Raw genomic sequence first — 19197 nt, 5'->3', positions numbered from 1 at the left:
TTTTATTTATTTTAAGCAAAGGTGGTGATTTAAAACCAGTGATGAGTAAATATCAGATATTTGGGCATCTGGCCATGATTTGATAAGCATCCAAAAGTCTGAACACACATCAAAATGTAAAACCACCAGTGCCATCCAAATCTTCAAAACCTGTAGGGAAATATTATGATTAGACTTTCTGGTCGGATTTCTCATGTTCTGTTTCTATTCTTAGATAGAAACTGAACGTGCAGAGACCTGCAAAATTAGAAAAAGTCAAACAGATTTTTTGAGCCTCAGCAAAAGTTTGTCTAATTTTAAAATAATACTCTATCAAATTCTTTATAGTTAAATATACAACACTTAGGCTATGTATACAGTACAGAGATCTTCTGAAAGAAGCACTTCCAGAAGATCTCTTCCAAAAGAACTTCTTTCAAAAGAGTTCATCCACACACAAAAAGAGTGGATCAAAAGAGTGATCTGCTCTTTTGGAAAAGAGCGTCCACACAGCCCCGCTGTTTTAGAAGAACAGGCCAGGGATCAAAAAATCAGGTGTCATGAGGACTGCTATTTTGAAATAAAGGTCCTGAGGAGTGTCTACATGTTTTCTTTCGAAAGAAGCTTTCGAAAAAAGGCATTGTTCCTGAAACAGGATAGGAAGAATGCTTTCAAAACGAGTGCCACATTCTTTTGATTTACTTTTGAAAGAACACTTTTTGTATATAGATGGTCTGCGGTATCTTTTGAAGGAGCCCCCTTCTTTCGAAAAATCTTTGGAAAGAGCTTGCTAACATAGACACAGTCTTAGAGTAATTTTTTTCATGATGACTGGCAAATATAAAGATTTAACAACCCACAATAGATACATGTAGGGGTCTGTGTCCTTTTATTTATAACAAAATGTTACAACCTCATCTAAAACCTATTGAAGTCAATGAGTTTTTCTACTGAGTTCAGTGAGCTTTGGCTCAGAAACTAATTAATAGTCCCTGGCTTGCTCATAAAAGCTATGGATTGTCCATGTGTTCAGCTTCTTGGGCGCACCACTGATTTAGGCCCAACACCTTTTTATGAAGACACAACCTCACCTTGCACCTTGCCCCCTTCAAATGTTTTAATATCGATACATTTTAGGAAGTAACTCCAAAAAGTCTCAAACAACTGTTGTTCACTTCCCTCCCTACACCTGCATTCTTATAGCACTTTAAAGCCATGTTTGTCTGTATTCTTACAAAACAAAACAGCAGTAATGTAGCACTTTAAAGACTAACAAAATTATCTATTTGGTGATGAGCTTTCATGGGACAGACCCACTTCATCAGATCAATCGTATTTCCAGTATAGACTGATAACTATAAGTACAGAGGTCCAAAAATAAATAGCAATAAAAACTGACAAATCAAGTACATAGGACTGAAGTAGGTGGCAGAGTTACAAGATCAAGATCAAGAGCTCAGTCTCGGGTACTTTGAGCAATATTATATATGCCATTATGTGCCAGCAATGCCCCTCTACTATGTACATTGGACAAACCAGACAAACTCTTCACTAAAGAATGAATGGACATAGAGCAGACCTCAGGAATCTCAATACATGTAAGCCAGTCAGCATTTCAATGGAATGGGCCATTCTGTTAAAGACCTGAGAATATGCAATCTTACAACAAAGGGACTTTAAAAACAGATTGCATAGGGAGATTTGTGAAATGGAGTTCATATTCAAATTCGGCACATTAATACTTAGTATGAATGAAAACAACAATTACCTCATGCATTACAAAGACTGCTTCCCTTCCTTTGATGCTCGTAATTCACAGAATCATAGGGCTGGAAGGGACTTCAGGAGGTCATCTAGTCCAGCCCACTGCTTCAAGCAGGATCAACCCCCACTAAGTCATCCCAGACAGGGCCTTGTCAAGCCGTGACTTAAAAACCTCGAGAGATGGAGAATCCACCACCTGTCTAGGCAACGCATTCCAATGCTTCACCACCCTCCTGGTGAAGCAGTTTTTCCTAATATCTAACCTACACCTCTCCCTTTTTAACTTCAGGCCATTATTCCTTCTTCTGCCACCTGACACCACTGAGAACAAATTCTCACTCTCCTCTTTAGAGCTCCCCTTCAGGAAGTTGAAGGCTGCTATTAAATCGCCCCTAAGTCATCTCTTCTGTAAACTAAACAAGCCCAAGTCCCTCAGCCTGTCCTCATAGGTCTTGTGCTCCAGCCCCTTAATCATTTTTGTTGCCCTCCGCTGAACCTACTCCAGCACATCCACATCCTTTTTATACTGGGGGGGACCCAAAACTGGATACAGTATTCCACATGTGGCCTCACTAGTGCCGAATAGAGGGGAACAACTGCTCTCTAGATCTGCTCAAAATGCTTCTCCTAATGTACCCGACTATGCTGTTAGCTTTCTTGACTACAAGGGCACAGTGTTCACTCATATCCAGCCTTTCATCCACCATAACCCCTAGGTCCCTTTCCATTGTACTGCTGAACCAGTGAATCCCCAGCCTATAACAATGCTTGGGATTTTTCTGTCCCAGGTGCAGGACTCTACACTTCTCCTAGTTGAACTGCATCAGATTTCTTTTGGCCCAGTCCTCCAATTTATCCAGGTCACTCTGGATTTTCTCTGTATCTTCCAACGTATCTCCCTCTCCCCCTAGTTTTGTGTCATCTGCAAACTTGCTGAGGGTGCAATCCAGTCTCTCATCCAGGTCATTAATAAAGATGTTGAACAACACCAGCCCCAGAACTGAGCTTTGCGGCACTCCACTTGAAACCGACCACCAACCAGATATTGAGCCGTTGGGCCCAACCGTCAAGCCAGCTCTCTATCCATCTTATAGTCCAAGGATCCAATCCATATTTCCTTAACTTATCGGCAAGAATGTTGTGGGAGACTGTATCAAAAGCTGTGCTGAAGTCAAGGTATATCACATCCACTGACTTCCCTATGTCCACAGAGCCTGTTACCTCATCATAGAAGCTAATCAGGTTGGTCAGGCAGGACTCGCCCCGGTGAATCCATGTTGACTACTTTAGATCACTTTCCCCTCTTCCAAATGCTCCAAAATGGATTTCTTGAGGATCCCCTCCATTATTTTCCCAGGGACTGAGGTAAGGCTGACTGGTCTATAGTTCCCTGGATTGTCCTTCTTTCCTTTTTTAAAGATGGGCACTACATTTGTCTTTTTCCAGTCATCTAGGATCTCTCCCGATTTCCAAGAGTCTTCAAAGATAATGGCCAAAGATTCAGCAATGACATCTGCCAGTTCCCTCAGTACCCTTGGGTGCATTAAATCCAGACCCATGGATCTGTCTACATCTAGTTTTTTCTAGATAGCTCAAAACTTGTTCCTTCCCCGCAGATGGCTGCTCTCCATCTTCCCATATTGCATTGTCTAGAACTGTTGTGTGGGAGTTGACTTTGTCTGTGAAGACTGAGGCAAAAAACTCATTGAGTACTTCAGCTTTTCCTACATTATCTGTCACTAGGTTACCTCTCTCATCCAGTAACAGCCCCACACCTTCTCTGATAACCTGTTTATTATTAACATGCCTGTAGAAACCCTTCTTGTTACTCTTTACATCCCTTGCCAGCTGCAGTTCCAATTGTGCTTTCGCTTTCCTGATTACTCCCTGGCATTCTCCAGTTGTATGTTTATACTCCTCCTTAGTCAACTGTCCAAGTTTCTATTTCTTTTATGCATCCTTTTTGAGTTTAAGCTGCCTAAGGATTTCCCTGTTTAGCCAAGTTGGTTGCCTATCATGTTTGCATTTCTTACTATGCAGAGGGATGGTTTTGTTCCTGTGCCTTCAGTAAGGCTTCTTTAAAATACTGCCAGTTCTCTTGAACTCTTTTCCCCTTCATCTCTCAAGGGATCCTACTCATCAGTTCTCTCAGGGAGTTGAAGTCTGCTCTTTCGAAATCAAGGGTCTGTATGTTACTACTTACACTTCTTCCTTTTGTCTGGATCCTGAAATCTATGATCTCATGGTTGCTGAAGCCCAGGTTTCCACCCATTTCTATTTCTCCTACTAGTTCTTCCCTGTTTGTGAGCAGCACGTCAAGTTGTGCATGGCCCCTGTAATTATCTCAGGCAAGACACTTAACATCCCCCACACCTTATCCCCCTCCATCAGTCCTGTGTACTTGATTTGTCAGGATTTATTGAAATTTTTTTTGGACCTCTGTGCTTTATAGATGTCAGTCTGCACTGGAAATGCCATTGATCTGATGAAGTGGGTCTGTCCCACAAACGCTCATCACCGAATAAATCATTTTGTTAGTCTCCTAAAGTGTTACATTACTGCTGTTCTGTTTTGTTAGAATACAGACTAACACGGCTACCTCTCTGTTACTACACTGCATTCTTGGCTAGATGACAATCATTAGTGACTATTTTTCAGTACGTGTGAGTTTGCTAGGCACCAAAATAAGTAAGATGATAAAGGGACTGATTTTACTTTCACATATGCCAGTGTAAATTTGAAGTAATTCTAGGAAATCCCAGTTCCACTGGGATAAAACTTGTGTGATCAGAATCTGGTCGCCAGGTCCTGAAATATTCCTGTTTAATTTCAGACATAATGTAACAAAGAAGGTTATAACATAGCAGAAAGAAGTTGAGATGAAAATGGTAGGGGTTACAGCAGTATAATTATACAGGAACTCAACAAAGGCTTCTGTATACGTATATGTACACACTACTCAATTTAATATTCAGTAATCAATGTGTTTAAGTGTTCTATGCAGGAATGAACAAAAGTTCATCTAGTTAACATTTCAAAGATATTACACTCTTGAAGGCAGTGTCATGTTTACCTCATGAGACAGTGAAAATATTCAGACCTTCCCTAGCAAACAAGCAGTTTTCAGCATTCTCTTTTTTGGTAGTTGTGTCAGACATTTGGGTTTTTTATTTCCTAATAAAGAAACACTAGAAAGATGTTTGTGATAGATATCTTATAGTCCAATAGTTGAAGTTCATTAATAATTGGAATGTTGTAGAGTATGAAGTAATGAATACTAATTACTCCTTTCATGTCTGACAGCACCCAGCAGACCAATACATCAGCCTAGACTTTAATTTGGTTCTAGTAATGGTTTCATCAATAGTACATTAATTCTGTATTTGAAAAGATATACAGTTGAATCCGACCCACACAGTAGATACCACTGTCATAAAATGGCCCATACTGACAACAACTGGATAATTAAAAATAATTAAATCCACTGAACTTCAGACAATCCTAATTTTAAGTAAAATATGTTTTATGATATCAGTCGACAGAGAGCATACTTGGGAAAATATATCAACTTGTAGTCCTTCCAAAGCAAATTTATTAGCTTACATATTAAAAAAAAATTGCTGATCTGTGAAGCAACTTCATAAAATGATATCCCCCCATAGTTTCTTAAAGTTATTCTTAAGCTTCAGTCTTGTACAGTTGCTCTATAATGAATGTATCATAATACATTTGATTCTCTTTAATCTGGCAATACCAGGCTATAGAGTATGCCAGATTATGGAATTATCCAGGACATGGAGGGCTCTATGGGGTCTGGGCATGAAGCAGTTGGGTACTTAACTGGCTTCCCACTCCAGGGAGGTGCACGAGGCTCTGTTCTCACCCACCCCCACTGCTCCCAGGCACCACCCCCTGCTGCTATGGGTGTGGCAAGGAAAAAGCATCTGGACCAGTGCTGTGCTGCCGTTTTTCCAGCTGGGAGAGATGGGGTGTATCAGCACACACAGCTACTTTCTCCTGTCCCTGCTAGGGTGAGAACCATGGGTCTTCCCGGATTGGGAACACCCAGATTACAAAAGTTCTAATGTGCAAATTTATGGTGGTGTTTTTGAATAATGACTGTTGTCAAAATCCTCAGCTTTATATATAATATTTTCCTATAACATGAGTGACTGCAGTGGGAGCTATGGTTGTGACAGGTTCAGTTGTTAGGATCCCCTTGGGACTGTCAGGTGATATGCTGAATTACAAAAAGATCTCAGCAAACTGAGTGATTGGGCAGCAAAATGGCAAATGAAATTTAATGTGGGTAAGTGTAAGGTAATGCATGTTGGAAAAAATAACCCAAATTACACGTACTACATGATGGGGTCAAATTTAGCTATGACAGATCAGGAAAGGGATCTTGGAGTTATAGTGGATAGTTCTCTGAAGACATCCACGCAGTGTGCAGCGGCAGTTAGTAAGGCAAATAGGATGTTAGGAATTATTAAAAAAGGGATCGATAATAAGACAAAAGATATCATACTTCCCCTATATAAAACTATGGTACGCCCACATCTCGAGTACTGCGTGCAGATGTGGTCTCCTCACCTCAAAAAAGATATATTGGCATTAGAAAAGGTTCAGAAAAGGGCGACTAAGATGATTAGGGGCTTGGAAAGGGTCCCATATGGGGAGAGGCTAGAGAGACTGGGACTTTTCAGTTTGGAAAAGAGGCGATTGAGGGGCGATATGATAGAGGTATATAAAATCATGAATGGTGTGGAGAAAGTGAATATAGAAAAATTATTTACCTTTTCCCATAATACAAGAACTAGGGGACACCAAATGAAATTGATGGGTAGTAGGTTCAAAACTAATAAAAGGAAATTTTTCTTCACACAGCGCACAGTCAACCTGTGGAACTCCTTGCCCGAGGAGGCTGTGAAGGCCAGGACTCTATTAGGGTTTAAAAAAGAGCTTGATAAATTTTTGCAGGTCAGGTCCATAAATGGCTATTAGCCAGGGATAAAGTATGGTGCCCTAGCCTTCATAACAAGGGCAGGAGATGGATGGCAGGAGATAAATCACTTGTCTTCTGTTCTCCTTCTCTGGGGCACCTGGCATTGGCCACCGTCGGCAGATGGGATGCTGGGCTTGATGGACCTTTGGTCTGACCCAGTATGGCCATTCTTATGTTCTTATGTTCTTATGTACCACTCAGCCCACCTTCCTGCCCTCATGGCTGCCTCTAAACTCTGTCTTGCCGAGCCAGGTCCTCAGTCTTCATCCACCAGTGACACGGAGATAAGGTCGCAGATCTCTGCAGTATAATACAGACACTGAGATCAGATCAGAGACTTGCTTCAGCACCAAAATTCGCAGCCTTAATGGGACTTGAACCCCAGATAGATCTATCTTAATCTGTATAAAGTTTTGTACAAAGTAAGCTCATGTTGTTCTCCCTCTTCCTCAGCAGAAGCTTTTTAATTTAACGAGCGGGGTTTGAAATAAAGCATTTTATAAGTCAAATGAAAGGCAGTTTTCCCACAAAGAAGGAAAATGTTATTTCATTTGCTTTCTTATCCAAAAATCTATCCACCACGTCTCTTTGTCTTGTCCGGGCTGCTGTGAAATGGAATGGTCATAGGAGTCTGACATATTTTATACTATTTAGAGTAGGGGTGGGTAACTGTGCAGGGGGGAGGGGAAGACAAGAATTTAGTAAGTGGCTGTAGTTTTCTAGTACATTAACTGAGGGGATGCAGGATCTTGGGTGGAGTTAGGGTGCAGGAGGAGATTCTGACCTGGAGCAGAGGTACAGTAGTGGGTACACAGTTTGGGTACAAAAGGGGGTTGTGATGTGGGGCAGACAGTTGGGGTAGAAGGGTGTGTGCCAGGAGCAGATTTCCAGTCCATGGGAGCTGTGAGGGTAGTGCTAGAGGCAAAGGCAACGTGAAGAGACCTGCTCCCCCGCAAGGGGTACTGTTTGCCCCCGCTGCTAACTGCTTTGAGTGGTATTTTGGCTGCCACCAGAAGTCTGCCTGAGTGCCCCCTTGAACTATGGGTCTTTAGTGTCCTGAAGGGTCAAGGAGGGCCGGATCCAAATGTTTGGCAGGCTGGATATTGCCCATGTGCCATGTATTTTGTAGGAACAAAGTCTGGACACCGTGTAGAGTCAAGCGGGAGGGTTTATTATCCACAGCTGGTGGAGTGCCACCTCGCCTGTCAGGCTGGGCTCAGTGAAGCACTGTCAAGCAATAGGTTACAAATGATTATATAGGATATGAATGGGCAGAGAGAAGCAATGGGTTGAGAATTCCCAAGCCACTGAATAAGAGCTGTCAGAAACACATGATGAGCACAATAAACCAATAATCTGAAAGGTTACACAATGACTCCACTCATAGCTCTCATAACATTTTATCTAATACATAGGTGTTTTTGTGCAGCAACAATGCAAGCATTAGATTCTAATTATGTGTTCTTGGGAGTAATTATGACTCTTTCTGGGCAGGTATGGTCCACAGGTACACATCTGAGGGGTATAAAGCAAAAACAGTGAAAATACAGGCAGCATGCTTCTTTGTAACATTTGTTCTCATCTGGGATAGCCCGCTCTGGTAACAGTTGGAGGTGTCTAATAGGGAGGACAGGGTGTTAAGTTGTTGTATGTCATTATTGATGGTTTAGGACTCTCTAGCCGTGTCTACACGTGCATGCTACTTCGAAGTAGCGGCACTAACTTCGAAATAGCACCCGTCACGGCTACACGTGTTGGGCGTTATTTTGATGTTAACATCGACGTTAGGCGGCGAGACGTCGAAGCTGCTAACCCCATGAGGGGATAGGAATAGCGCCCTACTTCGACGTTCAACGTCGAAGTAGGAACTGTGTAGTCGTTGCGCGTCCCGCAACATCAAAATAGCGGGGTCCTCCATGGCGGCCATCAGCTGAGGGGTTGAGAGACGCTCTCTCTCCAGCCCCTGCGGGGCTCAATGGTCACCGTGTGCAGCAGCCCTTAGCCCAGGGCTTCTGGCTGCTGCTGCTGCAGCTGGAGATCCATGCTGCATGCACAGGGTCTGCAACCAGTTGTCGGCTCTGTGGATCTTGTGTTGTTTAGTGCAACTGTGTCTGGGAGGGGCCCTTTAAGGGAGCGGCTTGCTGTTGAGTCCGCCCTGTGACCCTGTCTGCAGCTGTGCCTGGCACCCTTATTTCGATGTGTGCTACTGTGGCGTGTAGACGTTCCCTTGCAGCGCCTATTTCGATGTGGTGCTGTGCAATGTCGATGTTGAACGTCAACATTGCCAGCCCTGGAGGACGTGTAGACGTTATTCATCGAAATAGCCTATTTCAATGTAGCTTCTGTGACCCCAGGATCAGCCTTGGAGCAGCTACTGTTATCTCTTTCTTCAGCCTTTGAGTTCCCATCTAAGTTTATGGCCTTCCTTGTCTTCAAACACAGGCAAGGGTGACTTCCCACCCACACTAACAGTATTGTAAACCATGATACATGTTTAGAGAGACCTCATACCAGACTATAAAATTTAGAAATAATGAGAAGGTGTTTTAACATAAACCACGAGATACATTAGGAATTTTTACCCTACATATTGCCCACCTCTTATTTAGAGCCACTGTTCTTTGACAGGAATTATCCCTCTTGAAATTACACAGGAGGTTAGACTAGATGATCTAATGGCCCCTTCTCACCTTAAATCCTATAAATCTACAAAAGACAAATCTTTTAATTAAAAGTAGTCAAAATTATTTACTAAAAAAGCTGTTGATCAGGTTTCAAGATGGATCACAGTTTCTCACCTCTTTTCCATACAATGAACACATAATTCACCCACTTGGGACTTTTCTTCCTCAGCAAGTGTCTTCTTCTGGGGTCTTGGAGGTAACCCTTCCTTTTTCCCAGACAATGTACTTGCGAGGGTAGAGCTATTCCTTTTCGCAGATTAGTTCAGCCATGGTAATTAATCCCCAGGATGTGAAGTTTCAACTCCCCAATGTTTCAGAATATCTTCCAGTATGGGGGATGGTCTTCCACAAAGTGTCTCTCTCAGAAAAAGATTTGATGACATACTCAGTTCTTGATCCTTTGATACCAAAGTCTTTAATTTCTTTCACCTGGGATTGGAAGAAAAAAATGAGGTGTTCCTTTGGGAGTTGGGCCCTGAGAGAGAGAGAGAGAAAGAATAGAGACAATTTTGATGACTGTCTTGGTGGTTTCAGTGATCTCAAGCCTAGTCAATCTCATATTTATCTGTCTCTGGCAACTTCCTGTATTCCACGTCTACTCTCCCAAAAGCAAATCTCCTTTGCCCAGCCCTGGTGTTTCATATTAATGCATATAAATGGAGTGAAACTTCTTCTTAGGTTAAGGCTTCTTCTCTGAAGTTCCTGAGAAGTAAGCAGCAGAAAAATTGAAGCTGTGAGAGCTGCTTGGTATTTTTGACAATCAAGCCACTTATTTAGGTATACAATTATAGATTTAGGCATCTAACTTGAAGCTCCTGTTTCTGAAAATGTTGGTTTTGTGCCCACTCATCAGCTATATCCATTTTGCATTGACCCATCAGAAGACAGGAGGTTAATTCCCCACCTTATATTCTGAGATTCTTAAAACAAAACACCACTGCCAACAAAACATTTGACTTGCTATTTTCTTGGTGTTACGTGTGCTTTGGAATATGTATCTCTCACTTTATTTTGAGGTAGCTCTTTCAGCTGTGGCTGAAAAGTGGGGGTGAGATTTTTTCTTCCACTTTTGTTTGAAAGTTTGTAATTTGAAGGAAGCAGAGGTTCTGCACCTTATGTGTACATCAAGCTTGTTTGGAAGGTCTTCAGCCATCTTCCTTGGTAGGGGAAGGCTTAATACAGTCTGTTCAGCTTGTGACTGTTAGGCGGGGAAAAGAGAAGACAATAACTGAAGGGATTACCAAAAGTAATCCTTTTTAGTAATTCCTATAGAACCTACACTTGTACTACTTCTCCAGTCAGAATTCCACTCTTTCTTACTCCTGGGTTAACTTCTGGATAGACGTAGTTCATGAAAACAATGAAATGATTCTGTTGGATTTTTTCCCACACCTCTGGTTAGCATCATTGGTGCTCATAGTCTTTCATCCCTGAGAGAGCAATAACAAAACATTTATTTTGCCCAAACCTGTGATTAACAAAAAGGTCAGTATAGCTGCAGTTATAAATCCTACTGAGCCTCATACAGGTTTTGCCTTTCATAGATGATACACACAGATTGATAATTTATTACTTCGGTGAATTGAGAACCCATAAAATAATACAGCTGTACAAGACTCCAGAGCTTATTTGAGAGTCAGGTTTCCCTTCTTTTCATAAGGTGGTATTGTTTTCTTTTATAGCATGTCCCCACTGACAAAGCTAACTGATGTCCCTCTCCATCAGAGACCTGATTCTTATGCCCATATGCTTGTGTTTATGTATGTTGTACTGAGGTCAAAATTAATATCTTAGTTGATCTCAGTTGTGTTCAGTTCTGATATTTTGCTCTCCCTACCAGTATAGAATCACAATAGAATAGTTGAAATCTTGATGCTGGATCCTTTTTAGTATTGCTTTAAATTGGATTTGGTTAATTTTATTTTAAAAATTAAGCCATTTATATTTAGGTGCTTAAATAAGAATTTTGGAGCCGAACTTCATGCTCCCAAGTTTCAAAAGTTTGGCTGAAAGTTTAATGTGCCATTTTGCACGTCAACCAGGTTTCCCATCTGCCACTATTCCAAGGATTTTGATCAGGATTTTAAGACATTTAGTGCCCTATGCAGCCTGAGCACCTGCACCCTTCATCCCCCAGTGTTGGTCCCTCCACACTCACAGTCAGCACTGTGCCACTTCTGGAGAGCGTGGGGGCAGTTTCACCTCTTCCCCAGAGTGACCTGGCCTGGGGGATATGGGCACTGCCTCCACACTCCCCAGAAGCAGTGCAGCACTCCCTCAGGAAGAGACATGGGGGGGGCGGAACAGGGTGTGAAGAGGAGGGATGTGGGCAATGACTGGGTGGGAAGGGGGCAAGGCAGGGGTACATCACTGGTGCCCTTCCCCAGAATCCCTGCATTAGTCACCTCTGGTCAGTGCTATCTCCATATCTCATCTTGATGCTTCAGTCAGATTTCCTTGTAACAATTCCACTACAGCACAGTGCATTCTGGGACATTACACTGCGGGCAGAGCCAGCAGGTAGTGTCTTTCTTAAGGGATCTTAAGTGGAATATAATATGTTTTAGAGTCAGTAGTCGGTTGGTCAGTCGGTGCTATGTTTGTTCAAGAACTCCTCTCTGTGACTCCTCTATGGCTACATCTACACTACAAGATAAAAACAAATTTATTAATATTGATTTTGTAACTCTGGAATTTATAAATTTGATTTTGACTATTCTCACCTCCCCACATGTGCACCACAAAGTCTACTTATTGATGCCACACTCAACTGGCAAACATTGACTGTTGCCGTAGTGCATTGTGGGAACCTATCCCTCATCCCCGTAACATTCTGGGTGTGCTCGCTGGTCTTTGACATCATCTTCCCACATTGCATTTTCCTCATTCCTCTCTGGTGCTAAGCAAACACCCATTTTTCCCGTCAGAAGGAAGGAGAAGAAGGGTATCCACAGAGATGGCAAAAAAATTAACAGAAGTCACTTTCTTCTGTAACTGAATTCTCAACTGGCCATCTATTCAGTGTCCCCTCCTCCTGTGATTGCATCTGACCCCTGAAAATGACACAGGGACCCTGAAAAGCTTGAAGAAAGAGATGATGATAAAGTTTTTGAAAAAAGAGAGTTGCTGAGGGGGAGGGTCTTGGGCTTTCCAGTGCACTTTAACACGTCCGTGCACAGGATGTGTTCTCAACTGGCCATCCACTGACCGTCCTCCCCCTCCTGTGATTGCATCTGATCCCTGAAAATAACACATGGACATACTGTATTCTTACTTGGCCATCCACCCACTCTTCCCTGCGTGAAGGGGTGCAAAGTTAGAAGAAAGAGGATAGAAAAACCTAGGAAAAAAAGATCTTTGTCTTTCCTCTTCACTACACAGACATTGCCAACACAGAGGATTGCAGTGAAATCTCACACACTGAACTTGTATAAGAAACAGGAATCTCAACTGGCCCTTTCACCCTGTGTTTTTGGGGCATCTAGGCATGAAGAAAGAAGGAAATGTTAGGAAAAAGATTTTATAACACAAATATGAAAGCAGCAGGTGTCTGCAATGGACAGCAAGCCCCCAAAAATATTTGTGGTAGGGGAGGCTGTGGTCTGTGGCTGCAAAGCTAGTTGAAATGTTGAAGTAGCCCCCAGAAAATCTTAACCACTGGGGAGACTCCCCTCCTCACAGCAGCAGCAAATCTTGTGGGTTCATTGCTAGGGATATGGGGGGGCTTCAGTGGGGGGCCAGTTGAATTAACACCCCCCCCAAGTATCTTAGCCACGGGGGGAGACGTTCCTTGTTGGCAGCAAGCTCCCAGAAATTCTTTCCCACCCTTGGAGCCCTAACTGCACACAAGCCAGGACACGGTGCTTCCTGGCAGTGTGGTCAGCAGCGTATGGCAGGCAAATTCTTTTATTGGGTCAGGGGCTACCAACGTGATGTGTCTGAGGCCATGTCTACACTTAGGAAAAACTTCAAAATGGCCATGCTAATGGCCAAATTGAAGAATACTAATGAGGCACTGAAATGAATATTCAGTGCCTCGTTAGCATACTGACAGCCACAGCACTTTGAAAGTGCCACATTGCACTCGCGTGCAGCTCATTTACAGGGGGTCCTTTTCAAAAGGACCTAGCAAACGTCAGCTGATAGGAATAAGGGGATTTCAATGTTTGCAGGATCCTTTTGAAAAGCACCCCATGTAGACAAGCCGCGTGTGATTGAAAGCAGTGCTTTCGAAGTGCCGTGGTCGCCGTTATGCTAATGAGGCGCTGCAAATTCATTGCAGCACCTCATTAGCATATCCCAAACTGTCTCATTAGTATCCCCCTTTTGAAAGGGGGGTGCTAGTGTAGACATAGCCCTGGAGAGCAGCAGCCAGAATGGAGCACTGAGGGGCATTGCGGGCTACATATGGGACACCTCTGGAGGCTAATAAATTCAACTTTAACACGTGATGCTTCCACACTGGCCTTTAATTGAACTTTTGAGTTCAATTAAATTTGAGCTTGACACTATGCCCATTAGTTACTGGTGATATTGTGATATGGATGTTAGCGCTCCCTAAATCGAGCTAATGGTATTTACAGTGAAGACAAGTCATGTGGTAGTATCAAGCTAACTGCCTTAAATTTGATTTTATCTCATAGTGTAAACTCAGTCTTAGACTGTAAGACCTACAACCACAGCTTTTGGTGGGTGACTTCATCTTACCCTAACTTAAACCAGGATCAGGTTTTGGTTGTGCCTGGAAAGTGGGAAGTGCCTGAAATCCCAGGATTTCTCAGGACATGGAGAGAGAAGGGGCAGAAAGAGGAGGGAGATAAAAAGTGGGGGCACAGACAGGAGGGACATGATAGTCAGCGTAGCCACTGGGGGCAGCTGCATGATCAATAGAGGCCACCAGGGCTGAGGCTCCCTCATCTTGCCTGCCACAAAACTAGGTATGTAGTTCCCCTGTCTCACACACCCCACTCTGGAGAACCTGTAGGCAGCAGAGTGAGCTGCTCAAGTGGGGGCAGCCATGGTAGGGGATACTGGGGGCTGGGACAGCACCCAGAACTTCACCTCCAAGACAGTCTACAGGCTGGGGTGGGGGGCATTTTTGGAGGGAGGGATAGCTGTGGGGGGGACAGCCCCCAGAACTTGGCTCTGCCCAGACAGCCTCCAGGCCACAGTGGGGTTAGCCCATGGATCCTGCTCTCTCACCCAGACAGCATGCAGGTCACAGGGGAAGTAGCTGGAGAAGAGGTAGCCCCCTGCAACCAGCCCTTCCAGACAGCCTGCAGGTCATGTGGGGCTGCTGGGAAGAGGGTAACTCCTGGAGCCTGGCCCTCCCCAGACAGTCTGTGGGCCACATGAGGCAGCTGGAGGGATGACAGCCCCCTGAGCCTGCCTCTTTCCCAGACGGCCTGCAGACCATGTGGGGGAGTGTGGAGGAGGGAGCAGGAAAATGGGTAGCCCCCCATAGCCTGTCCCCCAGCAGCCTGCAGACCACAGGGAGCAGCTTGAGGGGTGGAGTAGTGCCCCAAAGCCTGGCTCCCATACAGTCGGGAGGCTGCAGGGAGCAGCTTGTGGGAGCAGCCCACAGAAACCTGGCCCTCTGAAGTCTGTCCAGTCCCCAGACAGCCTGCTGGCCACAGGGGGAAGCTGGAGGGGGCACAGTCCCTCCCGCAACAGCCAGCAGAGTGCAGGGGAATGTAGTTGGGGGAAGGGGGGCAGCTGTAGAAGGAGGAGCCACCTGCAGCCTTGGCCCTACCCAGACAACCTACAAGCCAGAGTGGGGCCAGTTCCTTGGAGCCTGCCTCCCTGACAGCCTGCAGGCTTTGGGGAGAGGGGAACCCGCTAGAGGCTGGGGGCACCTCTAAGAGTCTCCCTCCCCAGGGGGTACTTCTGGGTAGGGAATGCTGCCCTGGCCTGCTGGAAGGCACTGACACTAACAGCGTCACCCTCAAGGCCATGGGTGGCCCCGTTAACCCCTGCACTCCCAGCCCCCTGTCCTGAGACCTCTCCCTGAATTCTGCACCTCCCATATACCTTGACTTCTGCACCCTCACTCCTGCCTTGAGCCCCCACAAACCGCTGCCCTAAGCCATCCACCCCTTCCCCATCTCACCCTGAACCCTCACTCCAGACTTCATTTGCTTCATTTTTGAAAAATACTATCATTGAAAAACAGCATGTACATTTCTAATTTATTCTCAAAAAATTATTCCCATTATAGAGCCGAGCAATGCTGGGTACATCTGCTAGTAAAAGATATGTTTAGAATCACTTACTCTCCACAGCATGTGACCTAGTAATTAATTTGTTAGAACAAATATTTTTTCAGACACTTTTCTCAGTCAACAGCCCTTTGTGGTTTTTGTTATTTGTCAGTTTATCATAAGCATATATTCTGTTTATTTCTGTGATTTCGTCTTTATAATGGGAATATTTAAAAGATGCTGAAGAAAAGAGTTTTAGGAACACAGGCAGGTCATGTAAGAATTATTTGAAAGCTTCTCCAAGTTAATAGTAAGGTAGGAGGACTCAAGGTTACCTCTGACCTGTGGACTCTTCTGTACTGCATCCTATTTCGTTGCCAATGAGCCAGAAGCAGGTGAACCTGAGTCTGACTTCATTTGTTTCAGGTGAATTTTAGCATCCTTATCTTGTGTCTCAAACTGCAAATATTAAGCATTTGGTTTGTATCTCTTTTCTATGGCACTAAACTTGTACAGTATTAGTCTTATGTAAGATAGGGTATTCGTGAATTGCTTTATTTGTAGTGTTTCCATTACTGTGCATCATAATTATTGCCAGGTACATCAAGATTGGAGACAAAGAATGTGAGTTCAACAAAAATTTCCATCTCATCCTTCACACGAAGCTGGCTAATCCTCACTATCAGCCAGAATTACAGGCTCAGACCACCCTCATCAATTTCACTGTCACAAGGGATGGGCTAGAAGACCAGCTGTTGGCTAAGATTGTTAGTCTTGAAAGACCTGACTTAGAAAAACTTAAGGTAAGACCAACTTATGACCAATTAGTTGCTTTTCCTGAGGGGTTAAGGCTGGCATTAATATATCCAGTTTACTGAGCAGTGATTGTCAATAACTTGTACTTCAAGTAGGTAACAAGAGGTACATGAAGCACTTAGTGAGTCCCAGTGAGTTTTCCACTCTTCAAGTTTTGGAGTTTGGCCCAATGTAAAGTGCTGCTAGAATTTATATATCATGATCTTATTCCTGGTTTTGTTTCCCCTTTTCCATTTTCATGGTATATGTGACTGGTGAAATGAATTAACCCTGTTCAGTGTATTTTGTGAATCACTGGTCCTCAGTCAATAAGCACAAACTAAATTTCATGCCAACCTGTAAGAGGATGTGACTGCACTAGCAGGCTCGAGGGCATTGGGGCAAGAATATATTTTTGCTATTGGTGCTGTGCAGAAATATGTTTATGGCAGTAATAACTCATTTTATTGTCATTTATGAACAGATATATTTTTATAAATGGTTGAAAAGGGGTTTTTGATTTGATTTGTCCTATCGTTACTGAATGCTAAATGAAAGATTTAAAATGTATAAGTCAAAAATTATTAATAAAAGTACTTCATATTGCTATAGCATCTTTCTTCCAAAAATCTCAAAACACTTTGCAGACTCAACTGAGTGAAGCCTCACAACACCAGTAGGAAGTGACGACTATTTTACCCATTTATGGAATGGTAAACTGTGGTACAGATGATAAATAACTTCTAAATGAACACAGATGGGAATGGGTCTTAAAACGTTCGAGCCAGATTTTCCTTCGCATCTCAGCTCTGCATAGCGTAGGGATGTGGGACTATTATGAAGGAAGCAATTATGCTTCCCTGATCATCTGAGTTATTTTCTGCCATCCTCAAGGTCCAGTCGAAGTGTTCTCAGAAAGGAATACTATGACAATTGGGTGCTCCCCTAAAGGCATATAAACCAATGGATGATCAAGGTAGAAGATCAGACCTCTCCCATGCTTTCTCTCCATAGGGTTGGATGCTGGAGTGAGGTGGGAGTGACAAAGCTGCAACACCTTTACAGGGGAATTTTCTTTGTCAGGGGAATTTGCCATTTACTAGTTATGGCGAGATCCTGCTCAGTTTGTACAATCCTGAGCTGAACAAAGAGAGTAGAGCAAGGTGGAGGGGCAGCTCTGTGCTACCAGAAGGAGCTGGGCCTCAGGTGGGAGGGATGGGGCTGTGGCAGCCACCTACAGTGCACTGTACTGGTCCTGAGAGCCATCTGGGCCCTTCTAAATGACCAGACCCCAGGCAACTGCCCCTTTTGTTTCCACCCCCACCATCACACACCTCCATAAGTGGGCCTGGGGTAGAGCAGAACCAAGAATAACACCAGGTTCTTGGTGTTGTGCTTTTCTTCCTGTCTGGCTTCTAAAACTGTTACATACTTTTTTATTAGGATAGAAGATGCCATCTGTTTTTCAGAAAGAAAACTTCAATAGTGTGAGGTAACAGAGTGGAGAATAAAGGCCATAGATTCTGCATCCTCTGATGTTGTTGTTTAAATCTGTTTTAATTCACTCTGTTAGTCTGTCCTGACCAAGCAGCAGAATGATTTCAAGATTGAGCTGAAGCATTTGGAGGATGATCTTCTGCTTCGTCTGTCAGCTTCTGAGGGTAGCTTCTTGGGTGACATGGAACTGGTAGAGAAACTTGAATCAACAAAGTCTACAGCAGCAGAAATAGAACATAAGGTAGTAACAATTTCTGTTCTTTTATTTGGTTTGAAAGTTATCTGTAAACGTCAAATTATTAATTACATATTTTAAAATGAAGGTTTCAGAATACTGCATACACATATGGTCCCCTCATCTCAAAAAAAGTATACTGGCATTAGAAAAGCTTCAGAAAAGGGGCAACTAATATGATTAGGGAATGGGTCCCATATGAAGAAAGATTAAAGAGACTAGGACTTTTCATCTCAGAAAAGTGGAGACTGAGGGGGAATACAACAGAGGTATATAAAATCCTGAGTGGCATGGAGAAAGTGAATAAGCAAAAAGTATTTACTTGTTCCCATAATATAATAACTAGGGGACACCAAATGAAATTAATGGGCAGCAGGTTTAAAACAAATAAAAGGAAGTTCTTCACACAACGTACAGTCACCCTGTGGAACTCCTTGCCAGAGGAGGCTGTGAAGACTAGGACTATAACAGGGTTTTAAAAAGAGCGAGAAAATTCATGAAAGTTAGGTCCATTAGCTCTTAGCCAGGATGGGTGAGGAATGGTGTTAGAGGCTGGAGACAGAGGCAGGAGAGAGATCACTTGATAATTTCCTGTTCTGTTTACTCCCTCTGGGGCACCTGTAATTCCTGTATTAGTGGCAAGTAACTGGTCGCATATGTCACATATTATAATTTTTGCTTTCTGGTTGGATGCCTGAAACTTTATAAACAGGCTGAACATGTCATGAATTGTAATTAAACATATTTGTGTGTTAATTTACTTTGTCACAAGTAAATGTGGGTGTTCTTAAAAAGTACAGCCAATCCCTAACATTTACAGGAATTGATGGTCTATATATGTGAAAGCTCATTAGAAATGCAAAAGGATGTGAATGTGGCTGAATCCAAAATCAGTTCAAAATCTAAAAAATCTAATTTTATCACTTTTTTCCCTTCTCTGAGATTAATGAACAGAGCAGCTAGAGATAGGAATAGTCATACTAGGTCAAACTAATGATCCATATAACACAGTAACCTGTTTTCCAACAGTGGTCTATG

At 43.2% G+C, this 19197-nt stretch overlaps 1 protein-coding gene across 2 annotated transcripts in view; it reads left to right on the top strand.

Annotated features, from left to right (window-relative positions):
• The window catches only part of DNAH11 (dynein axonemal heavy chain 11), a 327231-nt gene that overhangs the window by 254716 nt on the left and 53318 nt on the right, over window positions 1-19197 (top strand). For both annotated transcript variants that reach the window (XM_074984643.1, XM_074984642.1), the window contains 2 exons: window positions 16231-16435; window positions 18001-18165. In XM_074984643.1, coding sequence (XP_074840744.1) covers window positions 16231-16435; window positions 18001-18165 — 370 coding nt within the window. The remainder of the gene's footprint in view (window positions 1-16230; window positions 16436-18000; window positions 18166-19197) is intronic.

This window comes from Carettochelys insculpta, chromosome 2 (assembly GCF_033958435.1).
Source record: "Carettochelys insculpta isolate YL-2023 chromosome 2, ASM3395843v1, whole genome shotgun sequence".
NCBI lineage: Eukaryota > Metazoa > Chordata > Testudines > Carettochelyidae > Carettochelys > Carettochelys insculpta.
Note: the sequence above shows the minus strand (reverse complement) of the source record. Positions and strands in the feature narration are given on the sequence as shown.